The sequence below is a fragment of the Doryrhamphus excisus genome, chromosome 18 (assembly GCF_030265055.1).
Source record: "Doryrhamphus excisus isolate RoL2022-K1 chromosome 18, RoL_Dexc_1.0, whole genome shotgun sequence".
Lineage (NCBI taxonomy): Eukaryota > Metazoa > Chordata > Actinopteri > Syngnathiformes > Syngnathidae > Doryrhamphus > Doryrhamphus excisus.
In genome coordinates, this window is record NC_080483.1 from 16,268 (window position 1) to 37,396 (window position 21,129).

At 45.6% G+C, this 21,129-nt stretch overlaps 2 protein-coding genes across 5 annotated transcripts; both read left to right on the plus strand.

The window, feature by feature from the left end:
- Positions 1 to 362: 362 nt before the first annotated feature.
- Positions 363 to 2,342, plus strand: apof (apolipoprotein F). Its single transcript, XM_058055139.1, has 2 exons — positions 363 to 510; positions 593 to 2,342. Exon 2 carries the CDS (start codon positions 603 to 605, stop codon positions 1,794 to 1,796), a length of 1,194 nt encoding a protein of 397 aa, XP_057911122.1. The 5' UTR covers positions 363 to 510; positions 593 to 602; the 3' UTR covers positions 1,797 to 2,342.
- An 801-nt stretch (positions 2,343 to 3,143) lies between these two features.
- On the plus strand, positions 3,144 to 20,937 carry stat2 (signal transducer and activator of transcription 2). 4 transcript variants are annotated; one of them, XR_009120008.1, is made up of 25 exons: positions 3,144 to 3,325; positions 3,493 to 3,624; positions 7,175 to 7,319; positions 7,453 to 7,548; positions 8,980 to 9,072; positions 9,153 to 9,231; positions 9,311 to 9,378; positions 10,511 to 10,659; positions 10,925 to 11,083; positions 11,165 to 11,254; positions 12,608 to 12,667; positions 12,737 to 12,757; positions 12,831 to 12,924; positions 13,025 to 13,072; positions 13,153 to 13,236; positions 14,400 to 14,498; positions 14,838 to 14,973; positions 15,051 to 15,103; positions 15,250 to 15,335; positions 15,403 to 15,536; positions 16,045 to 16,233; positions 16,391 to 16,445; positions 17,935 to 18,289; positions 18,396 to 19,878; positions 20,245 to 20,383. XR_009120008.1 is itself a non-coding variant. In XM_058054302.1 (24 exons), exons 2-24 carry the CDS (start codon positions 3,494 to 3,496, stop codon positions 20,400 to 20,402), a joined length of 2,298 nt encoding a protein of 765 aa, XP_057910285.1. In that variant the 5' UTR covers positions 3,144 to 3,325; position 3,493; the 3' UTR covers positions 20,403 to 20,937. The 4 variants fall into 4 exon arrangements, 2 of the variants coding, with proteins under 2 accessions (XP_057910285.1, XP_057910284.1); XR_009120007.1 differs by having other exon boundaries at positions 17,935 to 19,878; positions 20,245 to 20,384; XM_058054302.1 differs by lacking the exon at positions 18,396 to 19,878 and having other exon boundaries at positions 17,935 to 18,005; positions 20,245 to 20,937.
- Positions 20,938 to 21,129: the final 192 nt, after the last annotated feature.

A 21,129-nucleotide genomic window follows, 5' to 3' on the forward strand; every position in this document is an offset into this window, starting at 1 on the left:
TGGGCCTCGCATGGCGTGAAAAACTACTTTCCCTCCAAAAAAACCCTCACCCAGACTATGCCCAGCTATGCCGCATGAGGACACAGCAGTGTGGACCTGAAACCGTGTAAACGACTTTTTCCAATGAGTAATAACTTTTTCAAAAGCAAAAAGCACCAACGCCATTGGCACCACTTTGGAGTTGGCCCCGTCAACTCAGGTACCCCCCCCCCCCTCCCAGTTTCTTCACTTCCTGGTGAGAAGGAGAGCAGACAAACAACACATGGACTCCTCTCCCCCACACACGTGAATCAACATTCTAGGCCTCAGCTCAGCTGCTTGCCAGCAGAGAGAAGAGCGAGCTGAAAGACAGATGAGGTTGGAGGGAGGAGGAACTTTAAGACGGCGTGTCCTGCAGAGAAAGGGATGATTTTCATTGGAGGCTGCTGGGGGGGAGAAGATTGCTTGGAATTTGAGGAGAAGCCGTGGAGAGGAAAACTTTTCAGTCTTACTGCAGTCCACGGTCCCAAGGTAGGTTGGAATGAGACCTGCCCGGGTTTCTCACGTCTGGTAAAAGTCCCTCACTGGTATTGGTACTTATTGTCTTCTTTAGAGCAAGCAAGATGGCACCCTCCAAGCTCAAGTGGCTTTTCGTGGTCCAGTTCCTGCTGAGTGAACTCGCTCTGTGCAGGACACAGCCTTTGGCCTCTGTCGCTTCTCCGGCGAGTGGCGTCCTTGGGGATGACGTGACGCCCACGCTCGATTCTCAGATGCTCCCGTCTGGTCCCAAATTGAAGTTGGCACCCGCAAAGACGTCTGCCAAACACATCGTAGCCATCCTGGGGGCAAAGCTGCAAGAGAAGATTCCAGCTCTCCAAGTTGATGGGAATGTCAGCTGTGGTGAGCTGCTGTCTGCCAGCAGCCTGGATGACTCCTTGTCCTCCATGTTCTCTCAGGAGCTTCTGGGTCTGTCTTTGGTGCCGGTGCTGGTGGTGGCAGGCTGCCCACAGGAGGCCCACGCCCTGGTGGTCAAACTCTATGGCCAACTGGGGGTGGGCGATACTGACCAGCTCCTCCTGGAGGTGCAGGATCTGATCCAGAGGAGGCGGACATCGGTGTCTGAACCGCCCCCTCAGGAAAGCGTGCACCACCTTGAGGCGGTGATGTTTAATATTCAGCAGCTGGCCACGGCGGGACGAGCCCACGAGAAGTCCAAATGTGACGCTTGGAGCCAAGTCAATGGAAGCACACTGCTTGGAGAAGCTGTCCGAGATGCCCCGGGTGGGCTGGAGGAGGCGGTGGACGCCTGTGAGAACCTGGGGGTCAGATGCGCTGGTGTCAGGAGCGGTGGACTCCCTAGAAGTTATGAGGCGGTGTTGAAGAGAGGGAGTTGCATCCTGCCGTCACAGTCCGCCAAATGTTGGATCCTTCGGTGCAGCGACCTCTCGGCCGGACGCGTGCGACGCAGCCTCCAGCAGGGATGTGTCAACCAAAAGGAGGAGCGTGTGTACAGGGTGATGGAGTGGATCCCTGCGGTTAGCACCCTCTACAACCTGGGCACAGCCGTGTATTACGCCTCGGTCAACTGCTCTGAAATGGCCAGAGAGAGAGCCGTGCTCACCGCGGTGGACGTCGGCACTGACGTCCTCATGGTTGCCACAGGCGGAACCGCTGGCGTGGCCGGTTACGCTCTCGGGGCCGGGGTGAAGACAGGGGTTAAAGCCGGGGTCAAGTACCTGCTTAACTCTTTGAAGCATGAAGATGACGTGTTGGTCAACCAGGCCGGCTGGCAGGATGGCATCTTCACCTTACCGTGAACTCATGCCGTCTTTCCGTATCCATCACAATCAAACTTGAATGTGAAGGGTAGGCGATACCACACCATTTCGTATCACCACTACGGATACTTTTTACTTTTTTTTTCAAGCCCATGATATTCTTTTCTAATCTTGGCTGTGATTTCCTCATGATTAAAAATCAGAATAGCAAACTTATTAGTCAACAATTCAACATTTATAGCAGTATGAGTATTATGTAGCATAAAAAGAAGAGATATTTGTGAAAATAAACACAGAAGACAACTGAAGATATCCATCTGATCACACTAGCATCCACCTTGACTGGATGAAGACACTGTTTTTATGTTTACTCTAGTATGACTCTAGTGAAGTGTTCTTGTCATGCTGAAACGGCAAATAAACGTGTCAGCACTGGCGTCTGTCATGATGCTGGGATTGCATCAAAGTGCTCTGCGACGACCACCCTAGTTTATCACGGAGACAATATCCACACATCTCTGCATCGCTTATCAATGACTACAACTGAACAGCGAATAACAGATGATGCTGTGTTTGTTTTCTGGCTCAACATGACTGACGTGTTTGGTGAGTAGCGCACTCTTCTGGTGAATATATGTAATAGCAACTCGTGTGCACCTAGGCTGCGTAGAGCGCCACATCATGGCGGGGCAGCCGCTGCTGCTCATTCATTCATTCATTCATTTTCTTATCCTCACGTGGGTCGCGGGGGGTGCTGGAGCCTATCCCGGCGAGAGGCGGGGCACACCCTGGACTGGTCGCCAGCCAATCAGTGAACAGAAAATTCAGACCAATAGGTGCTTTCACCATATTACAAAACTCCCTAACGACGTCAGAGAAAGTCGCTAGGTTTGTCGCTAGTCGCTTTTGAGACGTCGTCATGGGGGATTGGAATGTCGTGCACCCCACCCTGCTGTGTTGTCTTGGTTGTAGTGACAAATACAGCACAGGGTGGCGCTGTTATTCAACGTCAAAGTTCAAGTTTAAACATTATTTATTCATGCCATCCTACTGAGTACTATAAGGTTTTGTAAGCTGAACACAAAAAATATTAATGCGAGCAACATTTTCGTGCGCTGAACAAACCGCGTGGAAAATAATAAAATGTGGTCTAATTGGGTTGTGGCGATAATCACTCAACATTTGCGTCATCATTGTAACCACTCATTTCCTTGGAAATATTCAACGAGTGGTTTAAGTTTCGCTTTCCTTTGCGTCACATCTTGATTGACGGGTCCCCCGACCAATTGTGGGCGCTGCCCTGACAGCTAACTCACCAATCAGCTCGTGAGGGAAACCGTCTATCTCTCGAACGTTCATTGTGGGTCAATACCGCTGTTTTGGTTCACACGTCAGAACCAAAATGGCTACCCCGGGTTTCTGTTTTGTTGTGGGAGGCACACTTTCAAAGTAAACGAGACTTAGGGAAGTCGCAGTCTCGTGGAAGTCAGTGGAAGAGTTCCCGCTAGTGTGAAGTATTAAATATACCCCTTGTCTCGACAACCGACCGACCGAACCTTTGAAGAAAGGTACGAGCATGTGTTTTTAACGTTACCGACTCTCTACTTCGTACTTATTTGCGAACTGAGTAAGATAATGTAGCTTTTGCTCTTCTTTCGTAGTATTGTGGCGTTAAAGCACATTTGTGGATGCAGTGTTTGTCATCAGTGCTGTTTTGTGGGACGTTTGACTGTAGGATGTCTCAGTGGGAGAAGCTGACGAAGATGCCGGCTGCCTTCACTCAGCAGTTACACGATCTGTACGACAAGGAAGCTCTCCCCATGGATGTCCGACACTACCTGTCCTCCTGGATAGAATCACAGCCGTGGTGAGTCCATTCATGACATGTTCGTCGTACAATACTTTGATTTTGAAATCGGCTTTACACACGAAGTAACAATTAGGAGGCATAGCGTATGTAGTCTTTTACTTCCACAACATCACGTCTTGTCAAAGCATCTTCGTGATGGAAGACACTGTGGGAACAAAACCCAGCAACAAAGTCTAAAGTGTCCACTAAGACCACAAATGTCAAGAGTTGCCTCTTTCTTTGATAAACATAATCCAGAGGGGTCTGAATACCTGCAATCCAGCAACAGAATTGCTAAGATGGCGTCACCGATCCCTCTTGCAACATCTTCTTATTAACAGGCAGACTCTCATGTATGAGATGCGTCAGACAGTCCCATTATTATGTGTTTATAATGTGTTTATAATAGGGCTGTCAAAAGCAGTGCTAACTCAAGTATTTCTTAGCTTAATGTGGCAAGTGGGAGGGATTAAAACACTAATTCTGACTGAAGACCAATACCAACAACGCCACCTGGGGGATTTTGCCCCAGGAAATAGTTTAACTTAGACTAGGACACACAGGCTCGAAATTACCACAGGGCAAGAGACAGGGTATAGAAAAATATAACAATTCTTTATTGCGATGACTATATTAAAAAACATCAGCTGTGGATCATGTTCTTATTATGACCTGTAGGTGGCACTAAAAGGGAACAGAGCTGGGACTTACCGTGGCGGCCCAAACTCAAAATCATGAAGGGAGGAAGAAACTAAAACACCCGTGACACCACACACGCAGATCTGTGAGGAAAAACCCACCACCAGGATTGGGTCGCCACCTTGAGCCCCCAGCACCTGTCCACAAAAGAAGAGAATGCTTAAAACAGGCCACAATGCTTCGTACAGCTGTCTATAAAAACACCCACACACGCAGGCACATGATCAAATAATAAGGAAATAAACAATGAACAGTATTAACGGAACACAATTGAAATATATTACACCAAAAATATAATACACAAAAACAGAAAAAGAAAGAATTTAATCACAACTAATTAAACCTAAAGTTAAAAAAAAAGATAACGGCGATGGGTGGACTCAAACCAGGAAATAAGTAAAACAAAACCCAATTTACAAAAAGAGGCAGAGCCAAAACAGCAGCGCAGTTCAGGAGCTGTAGCGGTGGAGATAATGCAACTTGGGCCACCACCAGCGCAGCACCACAGAAGCCAATGGAGAAAGGCTGCAGCAGAAAGCACCACAGCCAGTCAGGAGCGCAAAATAAAACAAGAAAAGAATAAGGCGGACATCGCCGACTTACCTACGGGAAACACGACCACACTCAGAATGGCCCCCAGCAGGGCAACCTGACCCCACAGAACCAGCAGCCCGCCTCACTGCATCGAGAGGGAGATCGTGTCACCATTATGTCATTTTTGGCACCTTGCACGAATAAAGAGCCTCACGGCATGCTACCTGTGCGCTGCGGGGGAGGGAATTCGTGCCTCGATGCCAGCCACACATACAATTCCAGCGGCGAAGCCTGATCCCGCACCACCACAATCCCACGCTGTTGCCAGAACGCACACCTCGCTGGTAAAGCACGCCAAAGGCACTTTCGCCGGCCACGCCACCGGCTCATCCACCCCGGCACACGCCACGCCACGCCACGCCACACCACAGCACAGCCGCCACGAGGAGCCGCGGATCCAGAAGGAGGGAAAGAGGGGACGCGTCCGAGATCCAGCCCCACTATATATAGTCGCGTAGTCCCGCCCATCAATCAGACTAACCAGAGTAAAACGGGTGCTGTGCCCACAGTGGGAGGGTGCGCACAGCCCTTCTGCCACATTAAGTTAACATTGGTCATGTCTAACCACAACTCTTAGCTTAACGGAGCCACAATAGCGTCCCCACATAGGATGGTCCTCTTTAATGAATGATTCAACAGCAGTGCCATTCCAGCCCCACAGACTTTGCCCACCCCCATTCCTTAGTTAGCATGTCTGTCCCACTTCAATGTTTCAGATCATCAACAAATGTAAATATTAGTCCATGACAACACAAGTCAACACTCGATGCTCTTTTGAAATGAAACTTTTTATGATGAGGGGAGTAAAAAATCAAAGCTCCACATCCCTGTGGGAAAAAGGGATTAGCCTAAAGCTAATAAATACGTGGGCCACCCTTAGCAGCAACAAGTGCAATCAAGCCTTTGGGATAACTTGCAATGAGTCTCTTCCAGCTGCGGAGGAATTGTTGTCATTCAGCCACATTGGAGGCTTTTCCAGCATGAAGGCCTTTTGAAGGTCATGCCAATTTCCCCGAGGGAATCCCAAAGGGATGAATAAAGTAATTTATCTGTCACCGCATCTCCATAGGATCCAGCTCAGGACAAAGTTCTCATTTGCTTTGGTGGACTTGCTGCTGCGTCTTGGATCATGGTCCTGCTGCGGAAGCCAAGTTGCTTTCAGCTTGAGGTCACCAACAGATGGCCCCACATTCTCCTTCAGCACCATCATGCTTCCATTGATCACAGCAAGTCTTCCAGGTCCTGAAGCAGCGGGCCATCACACTATCACCGCCATATTTCACTCTTAATTTTCCTCAAATGCCAGATGGAATGGGACACACGCCTTCCAACTTTGGAGTATTTTCCCAAAGGTCTTGGGGATCATCAAGATGTTTGTGGCCAAGTGGAGACCAGCCTTAATGTTCTTTTTGTTCAGCAGTACTTTTAGTCTTGGAATTCAGGTCGTTTTTGCCCAGGGTCTTTCTTATGGTGGACTCATGAACACTGACCTTAACTGAGGCCAGCGAGGCCTGCACTGCTTTGGATGTTGTTGTGGGGTCTTTTTGTTGAGTTGTGTTGTCACAGACTGATATTTACATTTGTTGATGACTGGAATCATTGAAGGAAGTCAAACACGTAAAAAGATAAGAAGTCAGCCAGGCAGCTGAGAAACGCGTGTCTAGTCCTCCTCGGAATCATACTTTCTTACGTGTTCATGGACGCTAAGAACATCACAGTTACGTATTTCCTGTGGCTATTATTATTAATATTATTGGCTATTATTAGAGCCCACATGCCGAGGAAGGGGGGAGGTGGTATTAAGTCTGTAGAGGGTTAAGGAAGGGCGACGGGGTGTACTCTTTATGTCGTAGAATAAAGAGTACCATACATTTAATGAGCGTACAAATGAATACATGTCACCTTGTGGGACTAATAAGTCATATCTTCTATCTTATTGCTGCATTCCTTTGAAGTAGCGGGTGATTTAAAATGTAGTCCCATTTACAACAAGAGAAAAAAGACTATCCCATCAGCTTCCGTACTCTTCCCCAAATGTAGTTTCCCCATTTCCTCAAACATGATGTGGGCCGAGGGTTAATCAGGACACATGAATCACGATCTTTGTATCTTCTATAATATTACATGGTGGTGAGCATGTTGGCCACACTCCTCTGTTTTCCCTGCCATCACAGCACCCTGCTAAGATGCTAAGATGCTGAGTAAGTGCTATGATCTTCATGGCTGAGTTGTGTGACACAACGATTGTAGCAAGTGTGCTTTGTTTCCTGTTTAGGCAGCGAGCAGCAGGCGACTATGACCTGGCCAATGTGTTGTTCCAGGGGCTGCTGGAGAACCTAGACATCCAGTACAGTCGCTTTTTACAAGAAGAGTCCTTCTTAATGCAGCACAACATTCGCCGCTATAAGCAGAACTTTCAGGTTTGTAAAGTGAAGTCTGGTGCTGATGCTAGCAGGCTTTGTGCACAGCGTCATCATCTCACGAGGCCGGATGCGTCCCTCCTTGGCCTGCTCTCTTTCCAGCTCTTCGTATTGTCTGTGTGCTTTCTCGCAGAGGTACCAGAAGAACCCATGTATCTTGGCAAGGAATGTCTGTTGGTTTCTGCAAAAAGAGGAGGAGATCTTGCAGACTGTAGTTCTGGCTGAGCAGGTTGGAGCCAAGTTTATGTCTGTGTTCCTTTCACCCATATTTTCATAGTCTGGCTGGTCCTACCATTGGTGTGACTTACCGATCAAAATATATGTACAGTTTATGTTTATGGTGGTTAATTGGTTTTACAAACGTCTGTGATGAATTAATTTCCTGTGGGAGTGGGATTCCTTATTTATATACTATTTTGGTATATATATACCATGGAAAACCTGTTTTTGGTCTTCTAAATACACTTTTTAACACACTACACATGAAATAACACCCCAATAGTCACCTCTACACTCCTGTTACCTAATATAGTAGACATCTTAGGAGAAAATCAAACATATTGCACATAAAAAAAACTGTTTACTACCTTCGCAATACACTTTTTAACATTATTAGAGCCCTCTAGTCATGAAATAACACCCCTATAGTCCCCTTACACTCCTATTACCTAATATAGTAGACATCATGGGAGAAAATCAAACATATTACAAATAAAAAAATACCTGTTTATTACCTTCTCAATACACTTTTTAACATTATTAGAGCCCTCTAGACATTAAATAATACCCTTATCATCACCTTTATACTGCTATTGCCCAATATAGTCGACATCAAAGGAGAAAATCAAACATATTACTCATAAAAAACCTGTTTACGACCGTCTCAATACACTTTTAACATTCTTAGAGCCCTCTAGACATGAAATAACACCCCTATAGTCACCTTTACACTCCTATTACCCAATATAGTAGACATCGTGAGAGAAAATATTACACATAAACAACCTGTTTACCACCTTCTAAATACACTGGATTGGCCTGATCTCATGGCAGAAGCCGATATCCCATCTTCACGGTGGTGAGCTCCACCTTCATAACGCTATGCAATGCATGTCTGAAAGCTGTAAAAAAACGGAGCTTGGACGCACTCGTCTTCCTGACCAAACACACACAGTGTCTAAAGTGTGGCACATTATTAAAAATGTTGACACTAGTATCTTGTTGTATGTTATTGTATTGTTTTATAACGTTGACATTAGTATCTTGTTGTATGTTATTGTATTGTTTTATAACGTTGACATTAGTATCTTGTTGTATGTTGTTGTGTTGTTTTGTAACACAACAAAACAACACACATACATTAGTATGTGTTATTAGTAAGATACATTAGTATCTTTGACTGTCAACATTTCAACCTGCATCCTTTGTGACTGGGTTAAATAATAGTCATATTTTTTCATTGTACTTTTCCTAAAATGAACAGTCAGTGTGCTCTGGTGTTGTGGTGGAGCCAATCGGGTGCATGGTCTCCTTGCTTAGGTGTGCCTGGTGACACGCCTGTGAAGTACAGGTGGTGTCTTGGTACCTGCTGTGATGAAATGTGAATGAATCCTCTTATCATTCTCTCACTGGAGCATCCTCCTCCTTTGGCTTTTATCAGGTCCAGGCTTTGCAAGTAGAACAAGGAGGCTTAGTGAGCAGCACCCAGCAAGACCTTGACCGTAGAACGGCCAGCCTGAAGAATGAAGTGCAGGTGAAGAAGCGTTGCTTTATTGTCCTGGGAGCATCTGCTTGAAATATGTCCGTCTTGTTTCCTCCCTGCTGGCATGGCAGTGTATGGAGCATACGGTGGCGTGTCTGGAGGAGCAGCAGGATGAGTTTGACTTTAAATACCAGACGTACTGCATGGAAGGTAAGCCCTCTGAAAATGAAGCACTCCTGTTTGAGGATGGTCTGCTCATGTTCTGTGTTTTCTCACCGCGGGGGAGCAGCCGTGGCAAGCGAGGCAGAGACGGAGAAATTTCAAATGCTCATCAACAAAGTCAACGAATGCAGACAGGTCAGCAGAGATGGTGCATACAAACAGAGCAGAATTCCAAAGTTGAACATTGCCACAATTCACCTCAAATACTTCCATCCCACAGCCTTCACTCTGGAACACTGACAAAGTGGAGCTATGGAAATACGCCGTGCCATTTAGAACTCTGTCACGTTCACCGTAAACAAAATGCATGTTAACTGGGGCTGTCAAAGTTAACGTGTTAATGACGTGTTCCCTTTAATGGATGGCGGTCATCTTTTTGACACACATTTAACATGTGCCCCTCCTGTTTGACCCTTGGCCCCCACCATAGTTTGGTTGAAGCACGGTAACTCTGTAGCCACAAGCTGGAACAAATATTGATGGGAAATGGAGAAAGAAAAGAGTATTTAGATTGGTAAAGTTAGCTTCAAAGCCCTGGCAGATGGCTCTTGTAGCAAGACCAAAGTTATTTGGATCTACTGTATCTATCATATATCGTATGACTGGAGCAGTGCAGGTATTGTTTTTATTGTCATATCCAGTGCTACCTTGGCATAAGAGTGGCCCAACTAACCAGTGCTTTTCACATTTTTACATCTCTGATGATTTTGGCATTGAACTGCCAGCTAAATTGGAGTTCCAGCTGCTATTGACGGGCTGTCAATGTGATGACCGTGGCTGAAGTCCAGTGTTTTGCTAGCGTTAGCCATTTAGCATGGAACTACCACATTGATGCACATTAGCACTCAAAGTCATCAAATAAAACATAACATAAAATTGACATGATTTACCACAAAGAGATTTCCCCACTTATTTCTATCTGCGATTAAATATGATTAATTCTGAGTTGACTACAGACAAAAAATTTGATTAATCATGTACGGTAAGCATACAGTGATTGAGGCCCAACGAGAGACAGGCCTGACAGGTTCAACATCCTAATGGCAGTAGACTAGCGGTACTAGTACGAAATAGTGTACTGTGCTCTACTACTGACACAGTTTGAGCCAGGACAAGATGAAAATTAGAAGGACTCTGAGGTCAACCGGCATCACAGAACAGATTGTGTTTGACTTTTGGAGGTTCCACTGTATCCAGGCTAGCCCAGACGTTGTAGCATTTCTTATTGTTTCTTATCTATTGTCTTATTTGTTGGCTTTGCCTCCAGGACACGCTGATAGGCCTGAAAAAGCTCTTGACCAACGCAAAGGCCCTCACCACCTTGGTGAAGAAGGAGTTGGCGCAATGGCAGAGGAGGCAGCAGAAAGCCTGCATCGGGGCTCTAGACAGCGTTTGCCTGGACCAGCTGGAGAAATGGTACCTTCATAGTTGGCAGAAGACCATCACGGTAGTGTATGTACATGTACAGCACGTGTACAGACGTGGTCCTGATGGCGTGTAGAATGAGACTGCCGAGTACAAAGTGTGTTTGGCTGAAGTGGACTGAAGCAGCGAAGCAGTCATTGGCTGCCTGACCTCTCAGGATAGGAATGGTGGTCTTGTCCGCTGTGGCTGTTATTCATCTTTTTTCTTTTCTTCTGCGGTCTCACGCCGGTGTGGACATTGTCTTCCCCCCTGGCAGGTTCACGTGCGTGGCAGAATGTCTCTTCCAGGTACGCGAGTTCCTGTGCAAGCTGGAGGAGTTGGTTGGGAAGGTGACCTACGAACATGATCCCGTCAAGGCCCAGAAACCTATTCTGCTGAAGGAGACTGAAAGAATCCTGACAGATCTGCTCAAGAGGTGTGAAGAATCTAATTCGGCGGGTGTTGATGTCCTGTGGAAATGCTTACATGTCTTTTTCTTGGTCATGATTTCATGAAGTTCCTTAGTGGTTGAAGTCCAGCCATCCATGCCTCAGGGGAGGAGTCCCCTGGTTCTGCGCACGGGTATGCAGTTTTCCGTTAAGACCAGGTGTGTAAAGCCCATCTTGTTTCCAATATTTGGACACTCTCCCCCAAAAGTCAGCAGACATTTCATGACATCTTCCCCAGGGAGAATACTATGGCAAGTCACCTTGGGTCTGCTTGAGAGTAGTCTGTGTGCAGCTTGTATACGGCTGGTAACCAATGTTGGTGGGCATCCTTCAGACATTTGAAGCAGATTTGATCAGGCTTCGGGTGTTCCGTGGAACCAGCCCAAGGAAGACCTTATTCTCTCTCTCTCTCGCACTCTCTCTCTCTCTCTCTCTCTCGATATAGATATATACTAAGCTGATGTTTCCCAGATGTATTTGGTCGTTATCTGCCATCCATGCCCAAAAACTGGCTAAATGGCAGTATGTCATCTTCATGTGCTCGTGACGACACAATAATATAATTCACCGATATCCTCTTGTGGTAACTCCTACGAAATAACAATGGCCAGAAGTATATTTTTCAGTATGTGACACAGACACTCTAACATCACTGCTTATTTGGTATCTAGTCATAAAATCTGGATTTACTTACCGAAGGTGACAGATGGACTGCAAGAAGACTAATGACTGCTAGCAGTCCAATCCACTTGATTTATATGCACATGCTAGTAAAATAAACAACAGAAAGTCGGAGTACAAATTAATACAATTATTTTCCCTTATGCTGGTTACTATATTGGGTAATAGGAGTGTAAAGGGGACTATAGGGGTGTTATCTCATGTCTGGAGGGCGCTAAACATGTTTAAAACGGTTAAACAGGTTTTCTATACTATACTAGGAAAATTCCATTCATTAACATGGAATCCTACTTGGTGGAAATGGACCGTGATCAATGGAGGATGACTGTCACAATAAAAGCATTCAAATAAACGGTGAATGAAGAACTTTAAGAATGAGAAGTTTATTCACCCGTGGCACCTGTTTCATGAGCTGAAATGAGCCAAGTCTGAAAGTATGGATATTGTGATGTGAGAATTGGTTTCAGAGCATGAAGAGCTGCTATGGGAAGTACAGATATTTCAGGAAGGAGCCGCACAGGACGAGGAAATGACAGCGTATAGTGTCGTATAGGGTTGGGAGACATTATTTATACAGAGTCTTTAGGTTTGTGGATGTAGTGAAGGAGGACATGAGAGACACAGATACAGAAGGCAGGGTTGGATGGAGGAGATTGGCTTGCTGTGGCGACTCCTGAAGGGAAAAGCCCAAAAAGAAAGAAGAAGTCTTCCAATGATAAGAAAGTGACTTATAGTGGTGAACATGATAAACGTAAACAAGCCGAGTTACATAAGATACAGATGATTCATGGTGACCTGCATTTCTCAGACCGAACATCTTCTGCCTCCAGAATCCTGGTCAAGTTTCCTGAGCTGAATCATTCCATGAAAGTCATCACATCCATGGACCGGTAAGACTCTTGGCTTCACGTGTGTTTTGAAAAGCTCCAGTAAACCTTTTCATGCCCCTCTCCAACCAGCGAGGCGCCTCAGATCAAAGGGTAAGGTACATGATTCCTCTTTGCTGATTGGCTAGGGTTGGTTTTTACTGTAGAATGGTTTTTGCCTCGGCAGATATCGTCATTTCAACCTGCTGGGCACCGTGACCAAAGCCTTGAGCATGGCGGAGAGTCAGAGCGGCGGCATGGGGGCCGACTTCAGGCACCTGGTGAGGGAGAACTGTTGCTTGTTATTTGATCTGGATAGGATTATTTGTCCCCTTGGTGTTTGAGTAGGACTCTATGTAACGATTAGCTTTGCCCCTGCAGACTTTGAAGGAGCAGAAGCCAGGAGGAGGCGGCAAAGGAGCCAACGATGTGAGTCCAGGCTTGGCACGCTTGGATTTACAATTTCACTGACTAACCTTCGGGTGATTCGTGTGTTCTCTGGCTGAAAGCTTTCCCTCAGCGTAACAGAGGAATTACACATCATCTGCTTTGACAGTCTGTTTGAGCTCAAAGGCGTGGCGGTGGAGTTGCAGGTATCTGTTACTGTCTCCTTTTCTTTTCCACGTCAGATGTTAGCAAAGTAAAGTCATCATGTTAAGAAGACATCAAAAGAATAGCTGTATTGGCGGCATGGCCTTCATTCATTCATACTGTTGGTTAGCTGGGGGAACATTGGACCGTTACGACGCTACAGTCCAAATATTAGGGCAGTAAAGTCACAATTACCAGAGAAAAGTACAAGAAGAAAAAAATTACGTCATATATTATGTCATATTATGAGAAGCAAAAGAAAAAACATTAGTAATTTTTAGACAGACAGCTTAGGAAAAAGGTCTCATCTTACGAGAAGTCCAAATATTATGTGAGTTATAATTATGACAAGAAATGTTAGGAAAAGGGGCATCATTTTATGAGAATAAAGTGAAAATATTAAGAGGAAGGAAAATAATAAAAGTCACAATTTAGCAAGAATCTTTTGCTATGATGAGGATAAATAATATCACCTATTATCACCGCATGGAGTTGACATCTTCGAGAAAGTCATTGGGTTTTTAAGGTGTTGTGAGAAACAACATCAAATAAAATAGTCCTTTTGGAAAAAATATGTACAGTAAAATAGTATCAGCGTGAAGTCATCATTCTGAGAAAAAAACTGAAAGAAAAATGAAATAGTAGGAAAATCTATTCTGAGGAAAAAACTTTCAGGAAAAAAATGTCATTTTAGAAATGAAAGAAAAACTATTGAAATGATTTGATTAAATTTGAGTTATTTTAAAAAGTTGTCATATGAGAAGTACAGAAAATAAAAATGAAATTAGGTTGTCCAAACATTCCTACCTTTACAAGGTGAAATAGTTGGTACGGTTAAAAAAATAAAGAAACACTTGATGAGAAAAAGTCCAAATATTAACAGGAAGACCATTTTAAAAAGGCCCATTCCTTAAAGCTGTGATGTGGACGACAATGTGATTTTAGTAGCTTAGCGTTGAAATATGAATTAGGTTGCGGGCGTCAAACTACTGCGGGGTGGTGTCGTGATTCTGAGAAGGCATTTCCACAAAGACGAATGAAGTAGTTGGCCAAAAGCGTATTAGAGGGTGAGAATACTGTCTTCCAAGAAGGCGCTGCTGTGGTGCTCTTTGGCATTACGTGGATTTGAGCGGAATGATAAGTGGACTCACTGCTGTCCCGGCAGGCCAGGTCCCTCCCAGTGGTCATCATCTCCAACTCCAGTCAGCAGCAGAGCGCCCGAGCGTCCGTGCTGTGGTTCAACACTCTCAGCCTGGACACAAAAGTGAGTTGTCACACACATCAAGACTTTCTTCTTATGATATGGGCATACCCAAACTGATGGAAGGCTGGCCCCATTTTCCAACGTCAATCCACGGAATCCATGCCAAGAAATGCAGATGTACGTGAGGAATGGATGGACATTACTCTTGACGCACATCAAATTACTGCTGCACACTACTTTCTTTGGCCCCATGGGGGGTTATTTAGCAGTGACACTGGGTTACAAAAGGGGACAGAGGATGGGAGCACCCTGGTTTGAGCGTGTATACAGTATATGCACGTACATTTACATTATATAATATATAATATATAATATATAATATATATATATATTTGGCAGGATGTGCTGTTCTTTGCCAACCCTCCAGCGGCCACTTGGCAGCAGTTTGGCCAGATGCTGAGTTGGCAGTTTCTGTCTGCCGCCCAGCGAGGTCTGGATGACGATCAGCTGGAAATGATCGCACAAAAACTTTTTGGTAAATCTTGCACATGTTTTATGTGTGGTTGTGTGGCATGAAACATGAGACTTCTTTTTTGTTCTGTTCTTTTCCAGAGCAGCAGCAGAATTATGACATGTGCAGTGTCGCTTGGGCCAAGTTTTCCAAGGTAAGAATTGAAGAATTGTCCTTTCAGCCCACCTAGTCCCCCCGTCCCACGCTGGCCAGCATGAATGTGCTGTACACATTCTGATGGTCCGGTCATCCCTGGCTACATTGGATGAATGAGCTTGATTGGCGCGTCTCCCGATATAGGAAAAGAGTCCTGACACTTTTTGGGTGTGGTTTGATGGCATCGTGGTGATGGTGAAAAGCTACCTGGAAGACTTGTGGCGGGACGGGTAAGTATGGATGACACCCTCCATTCATGTCATACCCCACGCTTGAACATCATCTGCCCCTCCACAGCCTCATCATGGGCTTTGTAAGCAAGGGCAAAGAGAAGACCCTCCTGAAGAAAAAAGCGAGGGGCACCTTCTTAATACGCTTCAGTGAGAGCGTGATTGGTGGAATCACCTTCTCCTGGGTGGAAACCATGACTGGTGAGGAGCTTTCATTTATTTACCTGAGCCTCCCCGAGCATCTCACCGGGGCTGTCCCCAGTGCAGCCTGGGGGCTATTTGAGGCCCACTGCTCTTTTTCATTTCCTTAGCCTGTGTAACGTTGTACAGAAATATATTTCTACTATTCAAATTATATCCAAGTACCAAGTTCCAATGTCACCACAATAAAGTCCACATATGATGGGAATAAAGTCATAATCACAACAAAATGACAAGAAGAAGGTTGAAAAAACTGTTAAATTTTTTTTAAACAGCACAAATGAAAATAAAAGGTCAATAAAGTCCAAAGATTAGAGCACAAAAATCAAAAGTCACAATTTGAAAAGAAAATGAATGAATGAATGAACTTGTGATATGATGTGGAAAATTAATCTCATTTTAGTAGCGTCGAGTTGAAATAGTCAAGAATAAATGTGTTTTTGTAAAGACTTTAATATTAAGAGGAAGCTGCCATACATCCGTACTTTCATCTATTGATCATCTGCAGGTGATCCCAAAGTCAAGACCATTCAGCCTTTCACCAAAAGCGACCTCTCTCAGATTCCCTTCCATGAAATCATCAGGAATTTTCTCATCCTGGAGGATGACAATGTTCCAGAGAACCCTTTACTCTATTTATATCCCAACACGCCCAGAGACGACGCTTTTGGAAAATACTACACCGACAAGACTGGAAGTAAGAGACTGCTTGCCACTGACGTCTTTGGAACCGGGATCATGGTCTTGGTCCAACTGCAGTGGAACCGGGATCATGGTCTTGGTCCAACTGCAGTGGAACCGGGATCATGGTCTCTGTCCACATGACATTAAATGGACTCTTCTTGTCTTTTCAGATGACAGCCCTTATTTAAAGTACATCAAAACCCAACTGGTGTTTGTTTCCAAGGAGTGAGTATTCTATGTTGTATATTCTATGTTCAGGGATGCAACACCACACTTCACCTCCCACCCGACTGCCCCCGTTCAAAGGGCTAAATCTCCCTTGTAAGGCTGGGCCCAGGAGAACTTTACGTATTACGTAACACAACACTGGGCCCTGCTCCCCCTCATGTAGGTTTGTTGAGGTCCCCGGGGGAAGGGGGTCATTGACTAACCTCAATAGGATCACAGGGACCTCCCTCCCTCCATCCATCCATCCATCCATTTTCCTCCGCTTATCCGGGTCGCGGGGGCAGCAGTCTTAGTAGGGAAGCCCAGACTTCCCGGTCCCCGGCCACCTCCTCCAGCTCCACCGGGAGGACACCAAGGCGTTCCCAGGCCAGCTGTGAGACATAATCCCTCCAGCGTGTCCTAGGTCTGCCCCGGGGCCTTTTCCCGGCTGGGCATGCCCGGAACACCTCACCAGGGAGGCGTCCGGGAGGGATCCGGACTAGATGCCCGAGCCACCTCAACTGACTCCTCTCGATGCTCAGGCTGAACTCTCTAAGGGAGTGAAACACTTGTTAAGGCATTTAGAATCACACACTATCTTTATCGCTTTGTTACAGTAGTTTGCCAAAGAAATAACATTTTCATGACATGATAGGGCTGTCAAAAATAACACCTTAACGGTGGAATCTGGTTTATTTCATTAATTACGTTCAGTTCTTTAGTGTAATTAACGCATGAGCACCAGAGCAAGCACGCCTCTGTTACCACGGCAGCCTGATTAAGTCAGAATATGCAAATGAGATGAGTGAATTGACTCCCATCCCAAACTTTGGGTCATACTGATGATTCTTCTCATTGACAGTATGCCTTTATTCTTGCACCGTAACACCTTCCTTGTACCCTAAAAACTTCCTTGCACCGTAACACCTTTCTTGCACCGTAACACCTTTCTCGCATTAAAACCCAACCTGGTGAAAATCTACTCATCCAGCCTGAGTCACACACACAACCACACAAGCTAACCCTGCTAGCTTCCACTCACGCACTGTAAGAGGAGACTTTCACAACTTTCACTAGTGTTTATGGCCAATTCGACCTTTTTAGGTGGGGTGGGGGGGGGAATGTTGAGTGTTTATAATGATACTTCTAGACATGACGTACTTCCTTCTCCTCACCATGATAGCGTTTCATCCTATGTATCCACCACGGTAGGTAGGTCACCTGCTCCCATGAGTGGCGTACCTCTCTCACCAGGCAATGAGACACCTAGTGGCCAATGTCGAATACTACATTCACTATTGCAACGCTTCTCCCTTGTTTGTTTGTTGTTCATGCTTGAATGTTTCATTTCGGCCAGGAATAAGTACAATTTGCTTCAATATGCGTTATTGATGACCAGTAATATGCCATATTGAGCCAGGAAACAGTCATCATTTATTCACACACGGCGAGGGGCAATAGGCTAACCGATTCCTGAGCTCTGAGGATGCTTTCTTATGTGACGTAGGAACACGCTGGAGGCCGTACCGCTCATGCTCACTGACATGCCACGGGACCAACATCCACAGACTATGAACGGTGAGAGCGCAGAGGCTGCTGGTGAGTCACCACAACAACCATTCTCCCCTCCTCGCTGTGGGGGTCCCAGGAAAAGCGGACTTGGTGGGAATGTTGCCCTTCATCCACCATCCTGGTGTGAGTCATGAACACACGTCCTCCTCACACATGTACCCGCCAAAGATATGGAAAGATATGCTAAGAATGTACGTCATGGGACACGCCTTTTCCACCTAGCCCCGCCTCTCAGCCATTCAGCTGGGATAGGCTCCAGCACCCTGACCCTCGTGACCCTCGTGACCCTCGTGAGGATAAGCTTAGAATAATGCTTGTTTTATATACTAATAGATGTTCAAGCTCATTTTGTACAAAATAAACACAGTTAGTACCCTGACACACTCTTACTTACAGCTTGCTCTTCGGACTCTTCAACACCACCAAGTCACGTTGGAAAGGCATCGGACCTCAGCAACAGTTGGCCGGACCGTCCAGATTCGCCCATGCTCACAAAACCTTTCCATATTTTCTCTCGCTGGCCGGGAATCAGCATCTCTAACCACTTCTACCTGACGCTAGTTGGGTTTGGCTAGCTTCCACTCTCGCTTGCGGAGCGTGAGTGGAAGCTAGCAGGGTTAGCTTATGTGGTTGTGGGTGTGACCCCGGCTGGATGAGTATATTTTCACCAGGTTGGGTTTCACGGCTTTAATGGAAGGAAGGTGTTACAGTGTAAGGAAGGTGTTACGGTGTAAGGAAGGTGTTACGGTGTAAGGCAGGTGTTACAGTATAAGGAAGGTGTTACGGTGTAAGGAAGGTTTTACAGTATAAGGAAGGTTTTACAGTATAAGGCAGGTGTTACAGTATAAGGAAGGTGTTACGGTGTAAGGAAGGTTTTACAGTATAAGGCAGGTGTTACAGTATAAGGAAGGTGTTACGGTGTAAGGAAGGTTTTACAGTATAAGGAAGGTTTTACAGTATAAGGAAGGTGTTACAGTATAAGGAAGGTGTTACAGTGTAAGGAAGGCGTTACAGTGTAAGGAAGGTGTTACAGTATAAGGAAGGTGTTACAGTATAAGGAAGGTTTTACAGTATAAGGAAGGTGTTACAGTATAAGGAAGGTGTTACGGTGTAAGGAAGGTTTTACAGTATAAGGAAGGCGTTACAGTATAAGGAAGGCGTTACAGTATAAGGAAGGTGTTACGGTGTAAGGAAGGTTTTACAGTATAAGGAAGGTGTTACGGTGTAAGGAAGGTTTTACAGTATAAGGAAGGTGTTACGGTGGTAAGGAAGGTGTTACGGTGGTAAGGAAGGTTGTGCCCGGTGTGCCCGGTGACCATGTGGAAGTTCTGAGTGGAAAAAGAGAAGCATGTTTATTTTTGAACGTAGCTCATCTTAGCCGTAAATACACATTCTCAACACACAGAACACACTACCTTGACCGCTTAACAATAAGCGCGCTGTTTGCCCCATGTCTGTGTAAACAAAAAAAGGGTGTGATAAAAATATCTTCCATATGTAGTAGGAATGGCATGGGTGACTACATCTTCCTTCATGACAAGACCAGGCATGACACTTGGTTGGAGATTTAGTAGCAACGTGTGCAGAGGCTGTCATCCATTACAACAGTTAGCCAGATTGTTACCAATAAATACACGTGCTTTACAATAGACAAGCTTTGTAGCTTTTTATACAAGAGTCTGCTGAATTAAAATGTTAGTTCCTTTACGTCATATCGTGATACATCCCATAAACATCCTGATCTATGCTAAGCTTCATATGGCCCAACCCTTTTTAGCAGACACAGAAGAGAGAGAGACGTGCGTTCATGTCCCACATAAGGATCGTGGATGATGGGCAACATTCCCCTTTTCCTTGAAGGACCAGCACTGTTTGGGAGGTATGGCAGCGTTATCAGGTCATATCTAAACCAAGTGCAACCTGGGTGCGATTTGCTGCACGCTACTGTTTGTTGTATCGCCCCTCGACAGATTCTTAAATATCAGCAAAAAACACAGCAATAAGTTAAAAAAACAGCAAAACTGTATAAGTAGCAGTAATTGATAGAAAGAAAGAGTAAGGGTTAGGGTTCGGGTTAAAGGCTATGTCTAACCACTACCACACTAACTAGAGTACTGGATGACTAAAGTATTCCATAGCTGCTGTGACATACCTTCATGGAGACGTCTCGTGTAAGGTTTGTGGTTGTGACCTTTGACCCGTACTGTGCACTTTGCTTCCTCTGTCTTTCTTGTGGTTGGTTCAGGACTGAGCGATGACATCCTAGAGACTCATTTGGATCTCCACGTGGACCCCATGCTGTACGACTCTGCTGCAAACTCAGACGAGGATGTCGTGTACTCCAGCAGCCCTTTCACTGACTCTCAACTGCTGGACGTATCTTTGCTGCCGCCCGCTCTCTGACACCCCTGCTTTGGACGTGGAGTATTGTACTTGTCTTCAATTGCTGCTTGAAATGACGCCTCTCCTGTGCCGGGGGATCTGGGACTGGGCTGGGTGGTGCCCACAGGCAGCAGCTGTTTGGGGCCTTCTACAACACATGCATGTCATCTTTTCAAACTAAATACACTCATCATGGACGCCAGTGCACAAGAGCCAAATCAATACATCATATTTCTACATGCCAGGCGTGTCTACAGGGCGGCCTGGGGGCCCTTTGCTGCATGCAGCCTTTTTTCATTGGCCTCCAGCCCTTTTTTTTGGCCCAGCCCCAGCATCATCATTGACAGCATTGAGCCCCAGACAGCCTCGTCTGGTAGGCAAACCAGACAAAAACATCACACAACCAAGGCCACCCCGAGCAAGCCGCCGCGCCCTAGCAGCCAGCGGGCCAGGCGCAGGATAGGCAGAAGGAACCCCAGTCAAGCCCGCCACACCCATGTGTGTGATGAAATGGCATTGTGTATATTATGCAATTAAAAATAACTAAAGAGACCCACTCCAAAGTAAGAAGGCGAATAGATGTTACACGCATTATTTTCATGATTTCTGCTTTTCCATCAACTATTTGTTTTTAGTAGATGGTGAAATGAGGCCGAAGCCTCGAAGTGTGTCAAGACTTCCTGAGTCACACTGCTTCCAAATAGTGACCATTTCATCACGTGACCGGTGACGTCATGAGCATCTTATG

Bases quoted from the DNA above. Each gene is read 5' to 3' on its own strand.
- stat2 (XM_058054301.1), top strand. From the start codon at position 3,494: ATGTCTCAGTGGGAGAAGCTGACGAAGATGCCGGCTGCCTTCACTCAG. The intron at 15,336-15,402 runs GTAAGTATGGAT...GCCCCTCCACAG, and splicing joins GAAGACTTGTGGCGGGACGG to CCTCATCATGGGCTTTGTAA. The intron at 18,027-20,244 runs GTGAGTCACCAC...TGGTTGGTTCAG, and splicing joins TGAGAGCGCAGAGGCTGCTG to GACTGAGCGATGACATCCTA.
- apof (XM_058055139.1), top strand. From the start codon at position 603: ATGGCACCCTCCAAGCTCAAGTGGCTTTTCGTGGTCCAGTTCCTGCTG.